Source organism: Lissotriton helveticus, chromosome 9 (genome assembly GCF_964261635.1).
Source record: "Lissotriton helveticus chromosome 9, aLisHel1.1, whole genome shotgun sequence".
NCBI classification, from domain to species: domain Eukaryota; kingdom Metazoa; phylum Chordata; class Amphibia; order Caudata; family Salamandridae; genus Lissotriton; species Lissotriton helveticus.
Window position 1 is genome coordinate 1,127,549,354 of NC_136070.1, and position 24,563 is coordinate 1,127,573,916.

A 24,563-nucleotide genomic window follows, 5' to 3' on the forward strand; every position below is an offset into this window, starting at 1 on the left:
CCTAATAATTTGAACCTAGTTTAGATCAACCCTGCTTCTAGATGGGCAGTTGACAACACCCATCTGTACTGTATTACAGATGAAGATTTGCTAAAAAGGACACCCATCTTTTTGGTCTCTGCATAAATCAAAGTGTGAAAAAATAGAAAAACTTTGTGGGTACAGGTGTAGATATGGATTGTGGGAGAAGGTTTGCATAGTCGTCAAAAAATAGTAGTTCATGTGAATATTCTGTTTTTCATGTGAATGTATACATGCTACAGATATGTTTTGCAGACAGTGGTAAAAGAGGAAACCTAACACACCCTACCCACTTAAAAAACAGTATGAAATTGGTGGACATGCACTATATACTTCCCCGTCCACATGAATATTAAATGCATATCCTGGTCTTTTAGTGATCCGACTCCTAGATTTTCTGCTTGATCAGAGAAGTTGGGTCAGGGCAAGACATTCCTTCAATGCCAGAGTAAACACAGAGTATATGTTGAGTTTGACATATAGATGGCTTTCAGCAATAGTCTGCCTGCCCTTGTCTGCTCCTGGAGAGGTAAACTACAGAGCTGCCATATTTCCTAAATTGATGGCAATATAGAATTGCACCTTTTGGGATTTACTGAGAATTAATACATCAGTGTACATTTATTTTTAAGATTGGTCTGTCGACTTGCCTGCCAAACTACAAATAATTGGTCTTAAACAAATTGCAAGGACTATGCATACAAGTAAACATCAAAACATATGTCCATATTATCTTGGGATAAATGATGAATGGGGAGAAGACCTGGAAAGCTCTGGTTTTTAGTGGAGTCTGTTAAATGCAGCCTACTCTTAATTCAGTTCGATACTGTATCTACGGACTATTGCTAGGATGTTGGTCTCGGACTGGGTGGTTCCCGAAATCCCCCACCTTCTCTTCTGGGTAACCCAAGACAATGGACTTTGATTTCCAATACATCCTGCCCCCACCGTTTGTCGGACTCCAGGGAGAATAACTGCTGTACGGTGTATTGCCGTGTGTGTAATGCATGCAATTCTTATCTCTATTCTTATCTCTATTCTTAACTCTATTCTTGCTTCGTATGGTAGCCAGTTGAGCGCTTTCAGATGTGGAGAGATGTGGTCGTATTTTTTGGTTACCGTTCTAAGCCTAGTTGCTGCATTGAGACAGACTTTTAGGGGAGCTGTTGATATCTTAGGGAGCCCTGATAGCGTTGCACATCCATGATCAATTCTTGATATGACCAGTGCCAAACCAGTATGCCATATGAAAACACGATTGGCTATGAAAACTGTCTTGGCCAGCAGATCTTTTCCTCACTAAAATTTAGCTTTTAGGCCAAAGCTTAGATGTAGTTTAAGGACCCCTCCTCAATCTCTAGTTAGTAGGTGAAATTGCAGCTCAAGCGTTCAAGTGCAGTTGTTAAAAAGGATCAGCATTGGCAAAGCCAGTAGATCTTGCCTATTCTAGAGATATTGGCTTTGTCAAGGTTTTTATAGCCATGTTGCACTGCAGCGCAGCTGCTGTGCAACATTCCTGAAAGTAAAACAAAATAAGACCTATGTCTCGGTCAGCGATGGCCGCGTCATAACTTTTTTTTGTTTTTGAACTTTAAGGCATGTGGTACAGTAGCTACACTACTTTGCAACGTGGCAAAATACATTATGCCCACCCTGAATGGAGGAGTGGTTGGGTGGGAGAAAAAGGACGTTGCTCTATGGACAAAGATGCCAACTTTGGAACCGAGGAACCAGGTTTAAGTTTCTGCATCGTCTCAACATCCTCTGATTCTGGGCAAATCACTTATTATCCCCCTGCCTAAAAGAAAATTAATGTGAACTTGTGTACAGTAACTGCTGCTCATGTAAAGGGCAGCTGTGAATAGAGCGAGACAAAAGTAAACACTGAAACACCAATCACAGAAAACTGTAGGAGCGCAGACAGCAGTGGCATGAGGGAACAAATTGTAAAGGAAAGAAGCAGACGGGCTTGTATATAACAGGAATGTTTTTCACTCATAGAATTGAATAAAATAGGGCCACAGACAGCACATCAATTATTGCATGCCAGGAGCCTTGATGAAAGAAGGGTTGACTAACAACTTATGCATCCTGCAAGGCATAGTTTGAAAAGTATCCTTAGGTTGATGTTCCAGAATGCCAAAGTTCCCCAAAAGAAGTGTAACCGCTGAGGTACAAAAATGTCCAATTCAAAAGTTGCTGTTACGTTCTCCTGTTTTCTCCTGTGTATTGTGCTAACAACTTTTCTAGGTGTTGTTTTCTCTTCCTCTGCACTGTTTTTGCGTCTGGTTGAAGCTATTGAAAGAAAGGGAGGGATGCCTAGCTTCAATTGGCTTGCTTTAATGGGGGGAAAAAACGGTAAATGCCTTGGAACCGATAATAGCGGAGCGCCATGCTGGAACATTAGAGAAGAAGAAGAAAACACAGGGCATTCCTACAAATTCGTCCGGGCAGTGTCACTCCTAGAAAAAGACAGCAATGTAATGATCCTGTTCTGGCTCCGTTTAACATTATGCCCAACCTGAGTGGAGGAATGGGTAGGAGGGGGCAGAAGGATGCGACGCTAAGGGCAAAGATGCCAACTTCTGAACTGAGGAACCAGGTTTGCGTCTCTGCTTCGCATCAACATCCTGTGATTCTGAGCAAATCACTTAATCTCCCAGCCTTAATAAAATTATATGTGAACTTGTGTAATGTAACTGGTGCTTACATAAAGCTCCTCAATATCTTCTGGTTGCGCTATTTAAAAGTAAGGAAAAAAGAATACCGCAATCACGACTGCCTTAATAAAATTGATTTTGAATTTGTGTAATTTAACTGGTGTTTATTTAAAGTGCCCCAATCACTTCTGGCCATGCTATTTAAAAATGCTGAAAAAAAGAATAGTATCTCAATCACAGCTGCCGGACACTAATTAATCTGTCTGTACCTGGTCAATGCTCCACACAAAGACCAGGAAGTGACTACATTGCACGTGCTGCCAAATTAGAAGGCAACAAAGAAGAGTGCTTAGGATGCCAACAAATGGTAAGTAATGGGCAGGCTAAAAGCCCCTTTTTTTTAAAAACATTTTTAAAGATACAACAGATCATCAATAAGCGACAGCGCATGTGCGCTGCCTGCAGGCTCAACCGAAAAATTGAAGTATTTGTTCATGTACTTTCAAACTTTCAAGATATTTGGTGTTTTATAGGAAACAAAGCTTGGATGGACCTGAAGGTACTACAGTGAAGTTGACCCTTCATATAGTGTTTGTAAACAATCCTAGATACCCAAGAATGTTTAAAATGCATTCAGCATGTGCAGTCTGCTCTTTTTCATACCATGGCTCAGATTACAAAATGTTACAAAATAATCTCATCAAGAGTCGATACTAGCATGAAACGTCTGACGGGAGGAACTGGCACAGAGAAGTTGGTGTGTTTTTATCCTAAAATAAAACTTGGATGACCACAGTGAGTTTATGTAAAATCTGTTATGGTTATTCATCAATTTCTCCCTTCCTGATGTTCCAGAAAATTAATAAATGTTTAGTGTTATCCTACCTAATTAAACGCAGCAGATTAGGCTCTACCCCAGACCTTTGAGATGGCTCCACCTTAAGACATACAGACACTAGCCATCTTTATAAGTATAAATGAAGCATGGTGATCAAACCTAACCTTGCCTGTTCTCTTTAATGTCTACCTGGTATAAAATAATACCCAGAGTTATATTATTGAACTGTTACATCATTCTTTAAACTGAAGCCTTCGATGTAAAATTGTCATTTATTTGGGTCTGAAACCTTTATTCTGTTGTAGATAATAGCAGCAACTCCTTGCTTTTTAATGGCTATATTTTTCTGCCATTCATTGAAGCTTATAATCTGGGATTTTCGATGCATGCCAATAAGCCCCTAGCTAGTGATGCACTAGGCCAAATAAATACAAGGGGTATCTGTCTTTAATTGCCTACGTGATACTACCTCTCAGTAGGTTAGGAGCTAAAATTACACTACTTGATGTCCTTCTGTTTCAGCTGCTAATGGTAGTGCGATAATCATTCATGCTGTATCTGACTCGTTAAATGGATGTACTTTGGTCAGGGAACTCAGTGGAGTAACACATTTCAAAATTGGTCTGCTTCTGCTGTTACTAGCTCCTACTACAAACAGATTTTGCCACAAACAGCAGTTAAAGCCAAAGGACAGGAAGACCTAACAGGTGGAAATCTTTAGGACTATCATGGTAAAAGCGAGTAGCAACAGTTAGAAATAATATACTGCCCAGACTAAAGTACTTGTTTTGAGCTATTCTGATGTCCATATCCAAGGAAGAAATCATGCGGTTATAAAAATAAGTGGATGTGTAGGAACAGAGAGGGAAGAAAGAGAATTGTGATGGCACCAGACCTATAAAATACCAGGCAGCCCACCTACACCTTGTACCCCTGAGGACATTGAGGGAAACCAAAAAAACAGGTGCCTGTGAAGCAGTGACTGGGGGATAGCGGTCTTCTATGGCCCTGTAGGAGCCCTGATCTAGGACTGTATAATGAAGTGATATCACACACACCCTGGTAAGTGTTTGATGTTACAGTTCAGTTAGTGAATTGGATTACCATCCCCTGCCCATTTACACCATTCATGATAAATCAGACTGGATTTGAGTTCTGCTGAGTCCAGTATTCAGTAGATGTTGAGAGGTAGAATTTCAAACTATATTTGTTTGTAAGGGGAATGATAGTCCTTTGGCCAATGTAAATGGAATTTGGCCTACTGATGTGGTCATGTTGACGTATGTCCAAATCTGGATGATGTATTCAAGCTAATAGAACAGCGGAAACTACATAGATGACTACTTTTGCACTTTGTTCAGGCAGTGATCGCCTTTAAATACAAGCTACTGAAAAAAGTGAAACTCATGGGAAATAGAGGTAGCAAGGTACATGGGAAAGAGCTATAGGTAGAAAAATAAGCTGGAAATTTGAGGGGACCTGTGTGAAGACACAACAGAAATGTAAAAATGCACTTATCATATAGAGCAGCGCTGGTGGTAGTGTGACGTCACAAAGATTCAAGCAGATATTCGTAAAATGGCATAAAAACCCTGTGGATCTGGAAAGGATGAGTGTTCTACTATACATGACTGGGGGACAATCCTAAAACTTACTGGTGTATGGAAGGAAGTGCCAAGCCGTATTAAGGAAATGCTGGTTCTGATCTCGAAGCAGCCTGAAGTAGTAATCATCGATTTAGGAGCCCCATCAGCAAGAACTAAAAGTGAGAAGATTTGATTGATGCATCTAATAGCAGCAGACCAATGACTGCAAAACAGGCTATGGACAGTCCTTGCAATGAAAAACTTAAATATAATATGGCTAACCAATACTAGACCTTTAGATCCATACGTGTCCTTTAAATGCATGTGACTAGCCTAAAAAATACCAACATGAGACAAGTGTGCCAAGAGTATTTGAATTGCATTATTAATTTGGCTTGTGTGCCCGTTCTGTGCATATTCCACAAACTGTATTTTGGGGTCTCTGATGAAGACTAAAGTGTAGGTTTACTGAGTATGCCAGGGGGCCTTAAGTTAATGCAGAAACTTTGGCACAGAATGTGATACCAAATGAAAGGACTTCAGTTAAAGTTAATGTTAGTAACTGTGTAAAATGTATTAGATTTGGCCTTTTGGGATTGTTCTGATGTTAAGTTAAGCAGTTCTTTTAAAGCGCACATTCATACAAAGATATGGCGCTACAGTATCACTGAAAAGGTTGGAAAAAAACTAGTTAGTGTGTTAGGAGTACAACCCAGATGCTTTCTGAGCCATGTTTTTAAAGCACTCCTGAAAGCTTTTAGTTCAGTTAGGGATCACATGGCTAATGGAAAGAAGTTCCATTCAGTAGGTGCTAAGGCCAAAAACATGCAGCCTCCAATCATTGACTTGCAAAATCTTAGCACACCGGAAGATTTGCTTAGGAGGAGCATGGTTCTTTCATTTGGGTGTGCTCAGCACTCGATCAAAGCGTATGGGGCCATCCCACATAGCTTTAGTAGCAGGTTTTAAATTGAATGTTCTTTTTCACTGGTAATGAGTCAAGTTGTTTCAAAAGTGCTAGCGGTGTGTAAGAGTGTTATGAAGTGCCCTAAAGACCAACCTATCTGCTTCATGCTGGAACAATTGTAATCTAGTAGTATCACATTTCCGCCGTCCAGGGTAGATGCTATTTGCATAGTCTAGCCTTGCACTGATAACTGCTGCCGTAATAGTATTTAAGGCCTCAACAGAAAGAAAAGGTTGTCATTTCTTGATCGTTCATAGAATAAAGCCACAGTTTAAGACTACAACTTTAATTTGTGGTCCCCGGGAAAGCTGTTGATCAACTACTATTCCTAGACTTTTAGTGGCTGGCTTGGGTACAGTTAGCTTAACCATTTCAATTGGCAGGTAATGTGCTTTTGCCAAAAAACACGATAAATTACTTGGAATTGGAAGTATAGTAAACTGCCCATTTTCCCAGGTTTTCAAAAATCTTAATGATATTTATCCAAGACTGCTTTTAATGTGAGTAGGCTGTATTTCACAAAGATCACTGGTATCCAAGTTCAAATTTAAACATGGTAGTGACAACACATGTTTGGAAGCAGATTCAAGCTGCCATAACCACTATTGACGCTCCTTCCATAACCTCGAACTTGTTCTGGGGAAACTAATAGTGGCTCGATCTGGCTCTAAAGTGTCAGCTGTGTTAGTCACAGCTAGTCAACATGCATAAAATAGAAGGATACTTGGACTCGACACGATCAGGTGCTGCTAGCAGATTTTGAAATCCCCCTGGAACGCATATATTTCATGATCAGTGTAGGTACATGCTTAGAGAGGGGCTGTGTATCCTTCACCTGGTTTGTCTTGCATCGCTAGTTTGATGTGGAGGCTCTGATAGACTTGTGCCTATTGACTGGCACAAGACTAACTCAAAGTTCTGAATAATTTACAGAGCTTTGATTACTGTTCAATAGATGACATATAGGACCCCCATCTTTAAAAGGACCTGATTTAAGAATCATCCGGGGGCATATGGTTAAGAATTAATTTAATGGTATAAACCATAGTTTTTCAGTTTAAGATTCTTTTTTTTAGGAACGGCACTCCCTCATTGATTGATGCTTATTCACACTTCCTTGCCCTATAAAACCCAAGCTTTCTCCACATTGCCCAAGGTGGAGAGTTGGTTTTGGGCAGTTGGAAACATATTTTACATTATTTTTTATTTCATTTCCACTGAATTTAGTGTCGCCCTCAAGGTTGAGTTTCTCAAAAAGTGTTCTCCCCTTATGTTTAATAGCAGTAGTCCCCCTTTCTATAGCTGGTGATTTTAAAAAAATTTGTCTGAAGATGAAGATCATGGCAGTATTGGCACTGGGAGTGGACTCTACAGGGGCCCCCAATCTGATATCCTGGACTTCGCAAACTAGCTGACAGGCCTTTTTTCTACAACATGGGAGCTTCTCCAAAGTCTTAAACGCTATACTGTAGCTTATAGCAGTGCACAATCTTGGAACACTTCTCAGCAGAGACAACTACTTCAACGAATACAATCAAACTATGCCTGTGCAAAGGCAACATTTTGTGTTTTTTTCTGTTAATAACTTGAGTGTAAGTTTATAAACACTCAAAATTAGAAATGAATTAAAGACCACCTGGAGGATCCTAGATTTTGCCTGTCCCTTTAAAGCAGCCAAGAACAACTACAATCCCTGAATGCATCACACTGGCAGATCCCTCTGTTCTGTTTTTTCTCTCTGTTGTGACAATCACAAGTGAGGCTCCTGCCTTTTTAATATTTTTCCATTTAAAATAGAAGATTGTAACATATCTACACATGCATTTTCCCAGAAATAAGACTTACTTTATTTTGCCTTTTCCTTCAAGTAGATTTCTTCATTTTGTTTCCAAATCTCTAGAGGTTTCGGTCAAAATCTTCTCTCTGGTCTGGAGTCTTCATGTGGCAATGTATATCTGGTGGTATTAGACATGGTGTTTATAGTTCAAAGTGAGTCTACCCTTGCTTTATGGCCTGGGTTGCTTCTTATGCCAATTTGTTTTAAAGCAGAAGAGAAGCGACCCAGATACTTTATGATTTGATCTCTGCTCAATACTGGAGCTAAGATCTTTGCTCTTCTGATGCTCTCCCATTTAGAGAAGTGCATGCTGTACAGTTATATTCTTTGGGAAAAGCAAGATTTTGTTACAAGATGGGCACTTAGCAACTCTTTTTTTCACTCCTGTATTTGCCACAAGAGTAGGGGGACATAGGTACTTCTGCACACTGTGTTTGTAATTTAGCTGATCAAGCTCTGTTGTGGTGCAAGTTGTTCTCTCTAAGCTTATTCTGTTTGCTTTTTCATTTAATTAATCTGTTGCAAAGCTCAGCCTGGTCCCTAGAGCAAGTGGATTGTATTTGATACTATGCAACCTGCTGGCAGCGTTCTTAGACATATAAAGTTGCCCAGTGTAATTTGGTTTATCGTTTATTGATGTGGTGTAAGGCAATAATCTTACAATCAGACATAGATTGGGATTTGGACTTTAACAGCTACTTGGGCATTGGGTTACATTTTACAAACGTATTATTTACTTTAAAGTTTGAAAGACACAAACCTTAACCTTTGAGGTAACAGAAGAGTCCAGACTTGGTATTTGGAGATGGCTAACCGGTTTCACTATTGCAGTGTATGTAATTGAAAGTTCTTCTGAAATAATTATGTTCGAGGCATGTGAGCTGCAGATTGCACACTGTGCATAGATCGCCACCTAGTGTTGGGCCCGGATGTTTGCAGTTTGTTGTTGTCCTGAAAAGTTCTTTGGAAGTCACGAGATAGGTGACTACTCTTTTGGACCACATTGTGCATGGGCATCGGCTCCATCCACAATTTCTTTTTCCGCCATTGGGCTCGGATGTGTTTCCTGCGCTCCGGTTAGGAACCCAATTTCCTTCTGCGCGCAATCCTCACCCAGTTCGACAGTATTGTTTCGATCGCGCTCCACATCGACGTGATTCTTCAACTTCGGAGTCTTCGATTCCGGTCGTTGGCGAAGGTCTTCGGGCCTACCTAGGCCTTACTTCTGGCTCATGGAAAGGACGCCATTCAAGAAGTGTCCTCGATGTGGGTTGAAGTTTCCCCACACTGACCTACATGAGGTGTGCAACCTTTGCCTCTCACCGGAGCACGAGGCTAAAGACTGTTCCACTTGTGCCTCCTTCTGCTCCAAGAAGACGATCCGGGACCGAAGAGCTCGAAGAACAATGTCCCGCTCGTCAGCTTCGATCCCCGACGACATCTTCGAAGAGGGCGTCGATGTGCCAGAACACCAGCACGCTGAAGAGAGTACCAGCTCCTCAGACGCGAAGACTCCGACATCGAGGAAGTCACTCCAGCTCAACGGGTCGTAAGTAAAATCATCGACCCCAACCCTTCCTCGACACTCTCTAAAAAGGCTTCGGGCACACCCTCACCTTCGGGCCCGGGTGCACAAGGAGAGACTGCTTCCCACGCCCTGCCATCGGGCCCGGCAAAGAAGCCCATTAAGCCTTCAGGCAGCTCGGGCCCGAGCCAGCCTATCCACGGTGCCGATCCGACACCGAAGAAAAAGCCATCTTCGTCAACCACGCCAACCGTTGCTCTGACACCGAAACACACGGCACCGAACACTGGCAACGGCTCATCGATGCTGAAACCGCATTAGAAGCCAACTAAAAAACCGCCTAAAGCTCCAGATTCACACGCTTCGCAACCAAAAAAACACCTGTAACCGAAGAAACAGGTTGCGGTAAAGGACACTTCAAAAGGGCACACTTCTAAACCAAAATCAGCTTCCGACTCCATGCCGAAAAAACCTACAGAGCAGAAAACCTCGACACCTAAGGATCTGCCCTGTTCAGAGGAACTTTTCACACCTGATCCTAACCAAAAAACTCTTGTCAAGGATCCTAAGACTGGTCAATTGACTCTCCGTTCCAAAAAGAGACCACTTGATGTGCCAGCACCACCTCCTCCTCCAAAGAAGAGCCATTGCAACCTCTCCATTAAGTGTGCCTTCGCCTTCTCCTCCACCTCCCCATACTGTTCTCCCTCACCGTTCACCTACACCATCCCCTGATCCACAAGATGATGTAGACACACTCTGATGACACAGATGGAGGTGCATATGACCCAGCAGGGACCAATAGTCCCCCGCAGTCACCTAATCCATGGGATGATTACAACACCCCTGATGTGCCTTATGTCCCACAAGACGACATATACCCTTCTAGACCATCCCCACCAGAGGACACTATAGGTTTTAACCTACTAGTCTAAAGAGCTACCCAATATCATGGGGTGGACTTACATACAGATGCGATGGAGAAAGATTTCCTACTAGACACTTTTGATAACACACAAAGGTCTACTGCCATTTTACCAATGCTTAAGGGTGTAATCAAACATGCAACAGGGGTTTTTAAAGACCCCGTCAGGGCTAGGGTCCTCAATCCTCAAATTGAGAAAAAATATATCGCTGCCCCTACAGATCCAGTTTATATTAAATGTCCAGCACCATTAGACTCTTTAGTAGTGTCTAATACACGTAAATGTGCTAATTCTTAGACATCAGGCGAGGCCTCACTACCAGACAAGGAATCCAGGCTACTTGACGCCTCAGGCAAAAGAACAGCGTCTCAAGCAGCTAATATCTGGCGCATCGCCAACACCCAAGCGTTGCTGGCCAGATATGACAGAGCTCATTATGATGATCTAGAGTCAATAATGCAGCATCTACCTGACAAATACAAAAATAGGGCCAAAGAACTTATACAGGAAGGTAAAAATATGTACGAGGCATGTGAGCTGCTGAATTCATATCTGTGCATAGATCGCCGCCTAGTGTTGGGTCCGGATGATTGCACTTTGTTGTTTTGGAAGAGTCTTCGAAGTATCACGAGATAGGTGACTCCTCCCCTGGACTACAGTGCGCATGGGCATCTTCTCCATCCTCAAATTGTTTTTTTCCGCCATTGGGTTCGGATGTTACTCCTATACTCCAACTTCTGAATCGAAACAAAACTTTTCTAAAGGCCAAAAGGCCTTCGACTTAGACGGTATTGTTCTCGTTCGGTACCTCTCTACTCGATCAAGCTTTCCATCTCGACTCGGGCTGCTGGGCCTTTTCAACGCCACGTGAGCCTACCATCGGTGGAAAGAAGCCCGTTTAAAAGGTGCCCACAATGCCACTCCAAGTTCCTACATACTGACAAACACTCAGTATGCAACAAGTGCCTTTCCCCAGACCATAGGGAAGAAACCTGCCCAGCCTGCGCCCAGTTTCGGTCGAAGAAAACCATACGGATCCGACGGGCCGCTAGGCAAGAGATGCAGCGACAGGCACCGGACAACATCTTCGATGATGACCAAGAACTACCGTAAGCTCCAGATTCGGACCTAGAGATCGTCACCGTCGAGGACTACTCTGACTCCGATGACGAGATCCCACCGGGGCAAATCGTGAGTACACAGCCCCCGACACCAATTACCCCGCAACCAAAGGCTCCGGTCGAGGCATCGCCAAAAGGCCTTAGCCAAGATCCGAAAAAAGTTTTGCCAGCCCCGCCATCCGGCTCGGCTCCAAAATCGAAACCGAAACCTTCAGAGACCCCAGGACCCAGCACCATCAACCCTAAGAAGGTTCCAGAGCCAAAGAAGGTCGTCGACCCTAAGGGCGTCGAACCGAAAAAGGCCGTACAGCCCAAAACCGTTGAGCCAAAGAAGACTGTCGACCATAAAAAGACCGCTCAGCCAAAAAGCGTCGACCCCAAAAGGGGAACCGAACAAGGACACACAGCCAAAGGCCGCCGAACCAAAAAAGTTCGCCGAGCCATAAAAGCCCACTGTACCGAAAACCGTCAACCCGGCAAAGGTCGCCGACAAGAAGGGTGCCGTACCGAAGCCCGTACCACAGACGGACAAGGCTATCGACCCGAAAATAAGTGCTCCGAAGACACCAGTCGATCCAAAAAAGACCATCGACTCGGAAAAGGACAAGCAACCAAAAAAGCCTGTCGAGCACAAAAAACATATCTAGCCGAAAGATCCGGTCGACCCGAAAAAAGGGCACGAGCCGAACAAAAGCAATAAAACACCAAAAGTCGTCGAAAAATAAGGTTTTACCGACCCCAAAAAAGTCTAACACTCAACCAAGGACTCTAGAGGAAGAACTCTTCCATCCAGATCCATCAGACGACTAAGCAAAAATATATAGTAACCCAGACACTGGGAAAGTCACAATCCTGCACAGGAAGAAGAGACCATTGGACACTGGCTCTCATTTTCCTATTCCATTAAAGAAGAAGGACTTTGGGACTTTTCCCTCTAGGCCCTTCATCCCTTTCTATCCTATCATGCCTACTACACCTTTTGCCCATTACTCTCCTTCTCACCACGGGGACAATGAGGGGAACACGGGGGAAAATCCACAGCCAGAATATGATTTTCCACAAGATCCTCAACCACAAGAGGAACCATGGGAGGAGCCAACAGACCCTTATAACACCCATCCCATCCCTGATGTACCCTCTTATCCAACTAGGCCGTCACCTACTGATGACACCGTTGTCTTCAACCAACTCATAGACAGGGCAGCGCAGTACCACAATGTAGACATTGCATAATGACCCTGTTGAAGAAGACTTCTTATTTGACACCTTCCACGCTTCAAAAAAGAGTGTCGGAACACTTCCTATGTTAAAGGGAGTGCTAAAACACGCACCTGACATATTTAAGGATACAGCCAGGGCACGAGTAATCAATCTCAGGATAGAAAAGAAGTATAGAGCAGACTCTACCTACATCAGAGGGCAGTTACCATTAGACTCACTGGTAGTGGCTAATGCACGTAAAAGGGCCAACTCCCAAACAACAGGGGAAGCACCTCCCCCCGATAAGGAATCAAAGATACTAGAGGCGTCCGGTAAAAGGGTAGCAGCACAAGCCTCCAACTCATGGAGGATTGCTAACACACAAGCACTACTGGCTCGTTACGACAGGGCACATTATGACCAGCTCGAAAGCCTAATGCAACACCTACCTGAGCCTTTTAAAGCACAAGCTGATGACCTCATACCGGAGGGAAAATGTATTACAAATGCCTCCATTAACCCCTTCGGTGCTCATGACGAGCTCAGCTCGTCATGAGGTACACCTCTCGTGTGCTCATGACGAGCTGAGCTCGTCATGAACACACCCATTTCCATTATGATCCAGCACAGCAGGGGAAAAAGTCAAGCAGCCAAGGTGTTAAATGTGCGCTTGACGCAGCAGCCACAGCAGCCAGGTCAATTAACACTAGCGTCTTACTACGCAGACATGCATAGCTGCGCATCTCAGGCTTTAAGAACGAGGTGCAGTCCACCATTCTTAACTAGCCAGTCAATCAGGACTTTCTATTTGGGCCTGCTGTCGACACCATTTTAGACAAAATGAAAAAAGACACAGAAACCGCAAAATCAATGGGGGCATTGCAGTTTCAGCAACATAGAGGCTCCTTTCAACGCTCCTCATACAGAGCAACTACACGAGGAAATACCTCCCAGATGTCATCCTTATACAATAGCAACACACAGGGTTCCTTTACCAAAAACTCAAACAGAGGAGGTTATAGGGGCAACAATAATAAGGGAAGAGCACGTAGAGGCAATAACACCAGAGCCTCCACTGCCACAAAACAGTGACTTTATCACGCTACCTCCAGACCACCTAACACCGGTCGGAGGCAGACTCCAACAGTTCCTACCTGTCTGGCACGCAATTACCACGGACAGGTGGGTGAGAGAAATTATCCAGTATGGTTATTGCCTAGAACTGACTTCTACACCACCAAACATACCACCCAGACACCGTCCAATGTCCACGGAACATATCACCCTGCTCCAACAAGAGGTGAAATGCATGCTGGAAAAGGGGGCCATAGAGCCAGTCCCTTTCCACCAGCAAGGGACAGGAGTATACTCCCTATACTTCCTTATTCCCAAGAAGGACGGTTCCCTCAGACCAATACTGGACCTCAGACCCCTAAATCAATACATACTGTCGGAGCACTTCCATATGATCACACTACAGCAAGTGCTCCCGTTGCTACAACAAGGAGACTTCCTAGCAACACTGGACCTCAAGGATGCGTATTTTCACATACCTATCCATCCAGCCCACAGAAAATATCTCAGGTTCACAATAGAGAGGCAACACTACCAATTCAAGGTTTTGCCCTTCGGAGTTACCACGGCTCCAAGAGTGTTTACAAAATGCTTAGCGACAGTGGCAGCACTTCTCAGAAAGCAACACATCCATGTGTTCCCTTATCTAGACGATTGGCTAATACAAGCAAAATCGTACCAGCAGTGTGCAACACACACGTCTCAAACACTTCAGTTGCTACACAGCCTAGGGTTTTCGATATACTACCCAAAATCGCATCTGCAACCATCCCACACACAACAATATCTGGGAGCCACTATAGACACCTCCGTGGCAAAGGCATACCCAAACTCAGCGTGGATAGCCAGCATGCAAATTTCTGCCACAACACACTGCCGGCTCGAGTCTTTATGCAGCTCATAGGCATGATGGCCTCCTGCATATTCATTGTCCCCCATGCCAGACTTCAAATGCGTCCCCTACAAGAATGCCTAGCACGGCAATGGAACCAGGCTCGAGGACAACTAAAAGACCTAGTGTTGGTAGACAGTCGTGCTCACAACTCTCTGCAGTGGTGGAACCCACAAAACCTTTCCAAGGGGCGACTGTTCAGAGAGCCGGTTCCACAGCTAGTACTAACAGCGGACGCATCACTGACAGGCTGGGGAGTCCATCTCCTTCAATACACAGTACGAGGGCTCTGGACAACCAAACAAAAGAAACTGCTTATCAACCAACTAGAGTTGCTAGCGATATTCCTAGCCCTGAAAGCATTCCAGAAATACTTGTACAGCAAGACTGTGTTGATCCGGACAGACAACATGACCGCAATGTACTATATCCAGAAACAGGGAGGAGCGCACTCTCCACAGCTATCCCACCTGGCACAAAGCATATGGAAGTGGGCGATTCCAAAAAACATTTTTCTACTCGCAGAACATCTTCCAGGGAAGGACAATCAGATAGCGGACCTGCTCAGCAGGCACAGCCAACAACTGCACGAATGGGAGATTCACCCCCAAGTTCTCCAACCATTCTTCAAACAGTGGGTTCACCCAGAAATAGACCTGTTTGCCACAAAAGAAAACTCCAAATGCCAGTACTTTGCCGCCAGGTTCCCACATCCGTTGTCACAGGGCAATGCGATATGGATGAACTGGTCAGGCAGATTTGCGTACGCTTTTCCCCCAGCACCGCTAATCCCGCTGGTGGCGCGCAACTGCGACAACACTCACTCACACTAATCCTAGTTGCTCCCACATGGGTGAGACAACCGTGGTACACAACGTTCCTGGAACTTTCAGTAGTTCCACATCAAAGACTGTGCCTCGCACCCCATCTTCTAACTCAGAACCATAGAGAAATCAGGCACCCAGATCCCAATCAGATGAACCTAGCGATCTGGCTCCTGAGGTCTTAGAGTTTTGATATCTTAACTTGCCTCCAGACTGCATGAACATCATTAGGGAGGCGAGACGACCAACTACACGAGCGTGCTATGCAGCTAAATGGAAAAGATTTGTTATTTACTGCAACAATAACCAAATCAACCCATTAGATGCTTCTATACAAAACATCATATGTTACCTGCTACATCTACAAAGAAGCAACTTAGCATACTCTTCCATACGACTACACCTCGCTGCTATAGCAGCATACCTTCAAAACAGGCAACACCTTTCACTGTTTAAAGTACCAGCAATGAAAGCCTTCATGGAGGGTCTAAAAAGGGTGATCCCTCCAAGGCACCCCCCTTCCCCTGTCTGGAACCTAAATATAGTGCTTACCAGACTTATGGGACCTCCTTTCGAACCGCTACACTCATGCGAACTACAATTCTTAACGTGGAAGGTAGCATTCTTAGTTGCCATTACCTCACTCAGAAGAGTAAGCGAATTAAAAGCACTAACAATCCAAGAACCTTTCATGCAAGTACACGCCAACAGGGTGGTTCTTAAGTTCATGCCAAAGGTCGTATCCAATTTCCATATTAATCAATCAATAGAACTGCCAGTATTCTTTCAAAATCCACAGTCAGTAGCTGAGAGAGCCCTACACACACTAGATGTAAAAAGAGCTCTACTTTATTATGTGGACCGAACTAAATCATTTAGGAAAACAAAGCAACTATTTGTTGCTTTTGCACCACAACACAAGGGAAATCCTATATCAAAGTCAGGAATAGCCAGATGGATAGTTAAATGCATTCAAATATGCTATCAAAAGGCTAAACGCACTTTAACCGTCCCCCCAAGAGCACACTCAACAAGAAAAATGGGGGCATCCATGGCTTTCCTAGGGAATATTCCCCTTGAAGACATATGTAAGGCAGCCCCATGGACAACCATACACACTTTAACAAAACACTACTGTGTAGACGTGCAAGCAAAACAGCAAGCTGCTGTAGGCCATGCTGTCCTCCAAACTCTTTTCCAAATTGCTGCAGCTGGTACAGGTAACCACCGCTAGAGGAGATACTGCTATACAGTCTATGCACAGATATGAATTCAGCAGCCCACATGCCTCGAACGGAATATGCTACTTACCAGTATGCATCTGTTCTTGGCATGTAGGGCTGCTGACATTCATATCGTACAAAAAAGTGCAATAGAACCAGTTCCTCTGCACCAACAAAACAAAGGGGTTTACTCTATACTTTCTGATTCCGAAAAAGGACGGCTCTCCAAGGCCTATTCTAGACCTCAGACCGCTAAACATATACATACAGTCAGACATTTTTCACATGGTCACACTGCAACAAGTCCTTCCGCTTCAGTCGCAAAACAACTTCCTTGCTACTTTTGATCTCAAGGACACATACTTCCACATTCCCATTCACAAGGCTCACAGGAAGTGTCTCAGATTTGTAACAGACGGACAGCACTATCAATTCAAGGTACTCCCATTCGGAGTCACAACAGCACCAAGAGTATTCACCAAGTGCTCAGCAGTGGTGGCAGCGCATTTACGAAGACAACACATCCATGTCTTCCCGTACCTCGACGACTGGCTCATAAAAGCCAGTTCATACAACCAATGTGTGGAACACACTCATGCCACAATACAACTGCTTCACGACTTGGGGTTCACAATAAACCACGCCAAGTCCCGTCTACAACCATCCAAAGTACAACAATACCTCGGTGCCACAATAAACACCTCAAAAGCGCTTGCCTATCCCACTCCAGCAAGGCTAGCCAGCATACAAACTCTTTTAACAAGGTTTCAGCTACCACACTCCCTTCCAGCAAAAGTGTTCATGCAGCTCATAGGGATGATGGCCTCTTGCATTTTCATAGTGCCCCATGCAAGACTTCAAATGCGTCCGCTACAAGAATGCTTATCACGTCAGTGGAACTAGGCTCCAGGTCAATTGACAGACCTAGTGTTGGTAAACGGTCGGACTCATCGCTCTGCAGTGGTGGAACACCAAAAACCTTTCCAAGGGACGACGTTCTCCGGCTGGGGAGCCCACCTACTGCAACACACCATGCAAGGCAGGTGGACACCACAACAAAAGTTACTCCACATCAATCTTCTGAAGTTACTAGCAATATTCCTAGCACTAAAAGCTTTCCAAAAGCAAGTATCAAACAAAGCTGTGTTAGTTCGCACAGACAACATGACAGCCATGTATTACATACAGAAGCAGGGAGGCACACACTCCCTGCAGCTATCTCAACTAGCACAAGACATATGGCGGTGGGCTATACCTCAAAACATATTCCTTCTAGCCCAACATGTTCCAGGAGTACAAAATACCATAGCGGATCTGTTAAGCCGACAAACACAACAGACCCACGAGTGGGAACTTCATATGCAAGTTCTTCGTCCATTCTTTCAGATGTGGGGACAACCTCAGATAGACCTATTTGCCACCCACGAAAATGCCAAATGCCCAAGCTTCGCTGCCAGATATCCACACCCACTGTACAAAGGCAATGCGATATGGATGAACTGGTCAAACAGATTTGCGTATGCTTTTCCACCTCTACCACTCATGCGACTAGTAGTACGCAAACTACAGCACCATTCTCTGACCCTCATCCTAGTTGCCCCAACGTGGGCCAGACAGCCGTGGTACACAGCTACAACTGTCGGTAGTACCGCACCAAAAATTACACCTGTCTCCACACCTCTTAACACAGAACCGTGGAGAGATCAGACACCCGGACCCAGCTCAGCTCAACCTTGCGAACTGGCTCCTGAAATCCTAGAATTTGGATATTTGAACCTTCCTTCAGACTGCATGAATGTTATAAAAGAAGCTAGACGTCCAACCACTAGGGCATGTTATGCAGCCAAGTGGAAACGATTTGTAATATATTGTCACTACCACAATATTAATCCTCTAGATGTGTCTATTCAACACATCATAGGTTACTTACTACATCTCCAAAGATGCAACTTAGCCTATACGTCTATTAGACTACATTTTGCTGCAATAGCAGCATATCTGCAAAACAGACAAAATCTATCTCTATTCAGAGTGCCTGCCATTAAAGCCTTTATGGAAGGCCTTAAAAGAATAATTCCTCCCAGGGTACCATCTTCACCTGTGTGGAATTTAAACGTTGTTCTCACATGGTTAATGGGGCCTCCCTTCGAACCCTTAAACAAATGTGAACTACAATTTTTAACATGGAAAGTTGCGTTCCTAGTAGCTATTACCTCTCTGCGGAGAGTTAGTGAACTACAAGCACTAACCATTCAAGAACCTTTTTTGCAAATGCATCACAATAAGGTAGTTCTTTGTACCAATCCAAAATTCCTACCCAAAGTAAATTCTCCCTTCCACCCCAATCAATCTTTGGAACTGCCCGTTTTCTTCTCGCGACCACAGACAGTACGAGAAAGAGCTCTTCACACATTAGATGTCAAAAGAGCATTGCTATACTACATAGAGAGGACACAACCCTTTCGTAAGACAAAACAACTTGTTGTGTCTTTCTCACCACCACACAAAGGTAATCCCATTTCAAAATCTGGGATAGCTAGATGGATTGTCAAATGCATACGGATTTGTTACCACAAAGCTAAACGTACGTTATCTGTTCCTCCTAAAGCCTACTCTACAAGAAAAATAGGGGCTTCAATGGCATTTTTTGGGAACATTGCCCCAGATGACATCTGCAGAGCAGCTACATGGTCTACACCACACACATTCACAAAACACTATTGTGTAGATGTGCAAACCAAGCAACAAACTAATGTGGGCCAGGCTGTTCTCAAAACATTATTCCAAACTATTGCAACAGATAGGGGTGGTCGCCGCTAGGGATGGGTACTGCTATAAAATCTCTACACAGTGTGCAATCTGCAGCTCATATGCCTCGAACGGAAAATGCTACTTACCAGTATGCATCTGTTCTTGGCATGTAGAGCTGCAGAGTTGCACATGCCCACCGCCTCCCCGGCTACCCTTGTCTGTTCCAGTATTATCTTAATTAGATGCAAGTTACATGGGCATCCTTCCTTCTCTTGCAAAGCTTCATTTCCCTAATGGCGAAAAACAATCTGGGGATGGAGCCGATGCCCATGCTCAATGTGGTTCAAAGGAGGAGTCACCTATCTCGTGACTTCCAAAGAACTTTTCAGGACAACAACAAACTGCAAACATCCGGGCCCAACACTAGGTGGCGATCTATGCTCAGTGTGCAACTCTGCAGCTCTACATGCCAAGAACAGATGCATACTGGTAAGTAGCATTTTCCTTAACCAATGTTGGAAGCTAGCGTATAGAAGTCAGGGGAAATGTTAAGCATCGTTTTTTGAAGGCAGTGGATATACCTAGTGCAACTTAGAGAGCATGCAAAGCTAAAGTTGCCATCTTACCTTATATGCTCATGTAGGGAGGGATAACCATTTTTACGGGCTATAAAGCATGTACCTGAAAGCGCTGCTTCTTCCTGCCAGTAGCATGATTGGGGCCCCTTGAATTTAATTGGATATCAAGAAATACAGCTGCTGACGTGCATAATGAGAATATCATCTGATTATTTTGAGATGGAAAAATAAATAAACTAAACGAAGATCAGATCTTCTTTTTTTTCGTGATCATGTTGAGATTCTAGTGGCTTTGGGTTGCCTTAACATGAAATGGTACTTTTCTTTCGTTATAGGATCTAGTATTCTTTTCAGTCCTATTATAGGATCTAGTATTCTTTTCAGTCCTATCATTTTTCCTGTCAAATGGAAGAAAATGGAAAGGTTTAGAGGGCTGTGCAGCTCTGTGTAGGTTTGAAACACGTTTTTTTAAAAATCGGAATTATCACCATTAACAATGCTGTGAACCAAAAACGATGATTTTACTATGGGAAAGCTATAAATGAGCCTTTGCATCACTAGCTACTGGGCCTGTGTGTGTGTGTGTGTATATATATATATATATATATATATATATATATATATATATATATGTGTGTGTGTGTGTGTGTATATATAATGACATTTTATTGACCCACATACATTCTGGATAAAGGGGGGTGCCCATGATATCTAAAACCAAGCCTCTCTTCTGGCAGGTCCGACCACATGGAGTCACATTTACTCCTGTGGTGAGAAGGTACAAGAGTCTTCCATTATGTTACTGATCCAAGAACAAGCAGAACTTCATTTGTATGCTATGATTTTAACAAATAAATAGATTTTTTTTATTTCTGTGGGTATTAACCTCAAACTCTGTGAATCAAAACAACCGTCTTCTAATCATGCAAGTGTTGCTGTGCTACAATACAAATCATTTTGATTACATGGCTTTGAAAGTGTACCAGCACTTTTGAGGCCAATCCCAAAAACTTACGAGTCAATCTAATCATATAAAATCTTGGTTGCGCAAGGCCAAATGGAGAATTTGGGAAAAAGTGGGATAGTAAAAAATGTTACAATGAATATGACATTAGTAGGAAACAGGATTTTTTTTCTCAATTGATGCAGAGGTTCATACATTTTTTTAAAATGGGTAATATCTGAGAAGTTAAAATCTTGCATGACTTGAGGAACAAACATAAAAAATAACTTTAGCATGTATTCATTTTTTCCATTTTTATTGTAGGTTTGCTCATTTGGGAGTCGACAGATTGGAAGAGGTTGTTTTGTGTATGATAAGCGGTGGGACCATATCCGATGTGCACTTAATTTCATGGTTGATAAACATCTAAATTCGCAGATGTGGAAGTAAGTAGAAATATGGCTTGTTAAATCCATGTAGATATTCCAGAAGGGTTTTTCAAATTTCTAAGTACTTAAGGATAAACCTGACAAATCTAATTTATTCATAGCCTTTTGTCTCTAGAACTCTTAAAGCTTTTCTGAATAAAATTTTTACTTCAACTCTCTACTTTGCTCCTTTTTTCCCTCCCGTAATTCATAAACCATATTTGTTGAAATACAAATGATGTATTTTTTTCTTTTTGGGAAACAAAATGCCAATCAAGGGATTAGACTGTAAAATAAAATCACTGCTTGTTAGAAAGCATACTGACAGTATCACCCTCACTCTATCTATTGCCCCTCACTCTTATCGCCCTCACTCTATCGCCCTCCCTCTATCGCCCTCCCTCCCTCTATCGCCCTCTTTCCATCTATCGCCCTCCCTCCCTCCCTCTATCCATCTATCGCCCTCCCTCACTCTATCGCTATCGACCTATCTATCGAGCGCCCTCACTCTATCGCTATCGACCTATCTATCGAGCGCCCTCCTTCTATCTATCGCACTCCTATCTATCGCACTCCTATTTATCTATCGCACTCCTATCTATCTATCGCACTCCTATCTATCGCACTCCTATCTATCGCACTCCTATCTATCTATCGCACTCCTATCTATCTATCGCACTCCTATCTATCTATCACACTCCTTCTATCGCATCACCACAGCATCACTCAGGGGCACCACAACATCAATCTGTGCAGCCATTCAAAAACAACTGGTTCAAATATGTTCTCTCAATGTTTCAAGCTTTATTACAAATGTCACAAAAAGATGTTAATATTTCACTTCTGTTCTTGGATTTTAGTCACAATAAAATACACTGAACATAATCTTCACAAAAGTTATTTACAAAAGTTTAAGCTATTGCCATTATAAATTACAATAACTTTTATTTAAGTATTAATCAAAAATTAAAAGCCATTGTTATTTGTAATATCAATACACCTAAGTCACGTAAATACAACACGTATTGCATTACAAATGCTATAGGTGTCACATTTGCAAAAGTTATAACTATTGTCATTGTAAATGACAAAGCTATTAATTTCGCTATTTTCAAAACCAACACATAAATAAACAATTTGTCATTTACAATACGAATAGCTCAAACGTTCCTAATGCGAGACCTATTGCATTGCAAATGCTTGTTTTTTTAGCTCTTGCATTGTACCACCTCTTAATATTTTCTCATTTTAATTGCAAGAAATATAATCTAGACACGCTTTTAAATCATATTTAAGAGGACGATTAAGAGGAAATATTATTTGTTAGAAATTGGGTTGACTGGGATATAAGCCCTGGTCAAGCAGTAACCGTAATCCTAGACCGGGTAAGGCAAAAGCACATCCCAAATTAACCTGTGCACACCCTCTGGTAGCTTGACAGAGCAGTCAGGCTTAACTTTAGAGGCAATGTGTAAAGGATTTGTGCAACACTTCAAACATTGAAAACACCAAATATTAAAAAATTCCACTCCAGGTTAGAAAAATAGAAGTTAGTTTTAGAAATAAAACAAGACCAAAATGACAAAAATCCAATAAGTAAAACTGGAGTTATGAACCTTTAAATAATAAACTTTAAAATAGCACTTAGAAGCATAAAGCACCAACTGGGGATATTTCGGGGCGCTTGACCGGGTCAAATCCAAAAGTTCAGACCGACCGCGATGGAGCATGGGTCGTATACAGCCCCATGTTAGTCCTGCTGAAGTTTTACCTCATCAAGTTTGGTTGCAAGAGTCCCGTTTGCGGGGGAGAGGTTCGACAGGAGTGTCGCTTGTGGTGGTCCGCGTAGCGCGAAGAGCAGGGCAAATGGGGTATTCCGGTGACGATCCATGCCAGGGGACAATGATTGCTGTGCGAAGAGAGACATTTGTGGCAGCTCATGCTGATTATCTGGGCCCATTCGCGTAGAGCCCAAAGCTTGACTTTAAGTGCTCAAGAACCACACCATTTACCCAGGGACCTGAGAGGTGAGGTGCGTCTTGGAGGTCAGGAACTCATTGAAGATGGGTCCAGGAGCTGTAGGGAGCCTGTTATGTCCCTGATGGTCCAATAAGGCCAGCAAACTAGCCCTTTGTGTTCCTCTGGGGTCCTGGGTTCAAGATGGGTTCCAGGTCCAGTTCTTCCTCTCCAGGTAAGAGGGCAGCAGGTCAGCACATCAAGCCAGCAGCTCCATCGGAGTGGCTGAGTGATGGTTCTTTAAGCAGGACAGCTGTCCTTCCTCCTGGCAGAGTATCCACATGTCCAGAGGTGTATTGAAGTGGTGGTGTCAGAGGTCCAGTACTTACACCCAGTTGGGCCTTTGAAGTGGGGGAGACTTCAAAGACAGGCCTTTGAAGCACACAGATCCCTTGCTGCTCTGGCTCCAGACTCACTATAGGGGGTTATGCAGCCCTTTATGTGTGGACAGTACACAGCCTATTCAAGTGTAAGTGAAGCTGTACCCAGCTCCTCCTTCCGATCCTGTCACGATGGCCCATCTGGTCACTCCTAAGCTTCCATTGTGTGTGGCTGTCTAGGTGGAATACACAAAACCAAGCTGTCACCCACCTCAGACATGTGGTGAGAGACAGGCAGCAGGCATCAAATGGCTGACTCAAGAAAATGTCAACTTTCTAAAAGTTGCATTTTCAGAATTGTAATGTAAGTTTCCCCTACAATTTCGCTCATTTAAGGGATACACAGGTAAGTGGCAGAACGTCAGCATCCGATCCCAGCTCTGCCACAGGAAACTTCTATGCTTTTTTGTGGGTGAGGCTGTGACTCCCAGAGACAAGGACATCAGGGACAATCCAGCTCTGTCCCTCCCACCCTTCCAGCAACCACAACTTTAAAACCCCTTTAATGTGGATTTTCTGGCTCGCAGACACCCTGTAGAAGAAATAATCAGCCATTTTCTCTAAGGGTGATCAGCCATTACGTCCAACAGATGGGTCCTTCAAATTGTGTGATAGGACTATGCCCTCCTATTTCAAGGAGGCTGACAGAGGACCAGTTGTCCATTGTAAGAAGAATGTATAGGCCCCTTTGGTTAAAAGGGTCATAGAGAGAGTTCCGTCCTCAAAAGCAGTTACTGGGTATTACCACTATTTCCTTAGCCAAAGAAGGATAG

At 43.4% G+C, this 24,563-nt stretch overlaps 1 protein-coding gene across 1 annotated transcript in view; it reads left to right on the forward strand.

Moving 5' to 3' along the window:
• ATXN7 (ataxin 7) overlaps positions 1-24,563 on the forward strand; it is a 371,238-nt gene that overhangs the window by 299,392 nt on the left and 47,283 nt on the right. Inside the window, exon 9 of the mRNA XM_078661542.1 lies at positions 21,291-21,412. Within this exon, the coding sequence (XP_078517668.1) occupies positions 21,291-21,412 (122 nt within the window). The remainder of the gene's footprint in view (positions 1-21,290; positions 21,413-24,563) is intronic.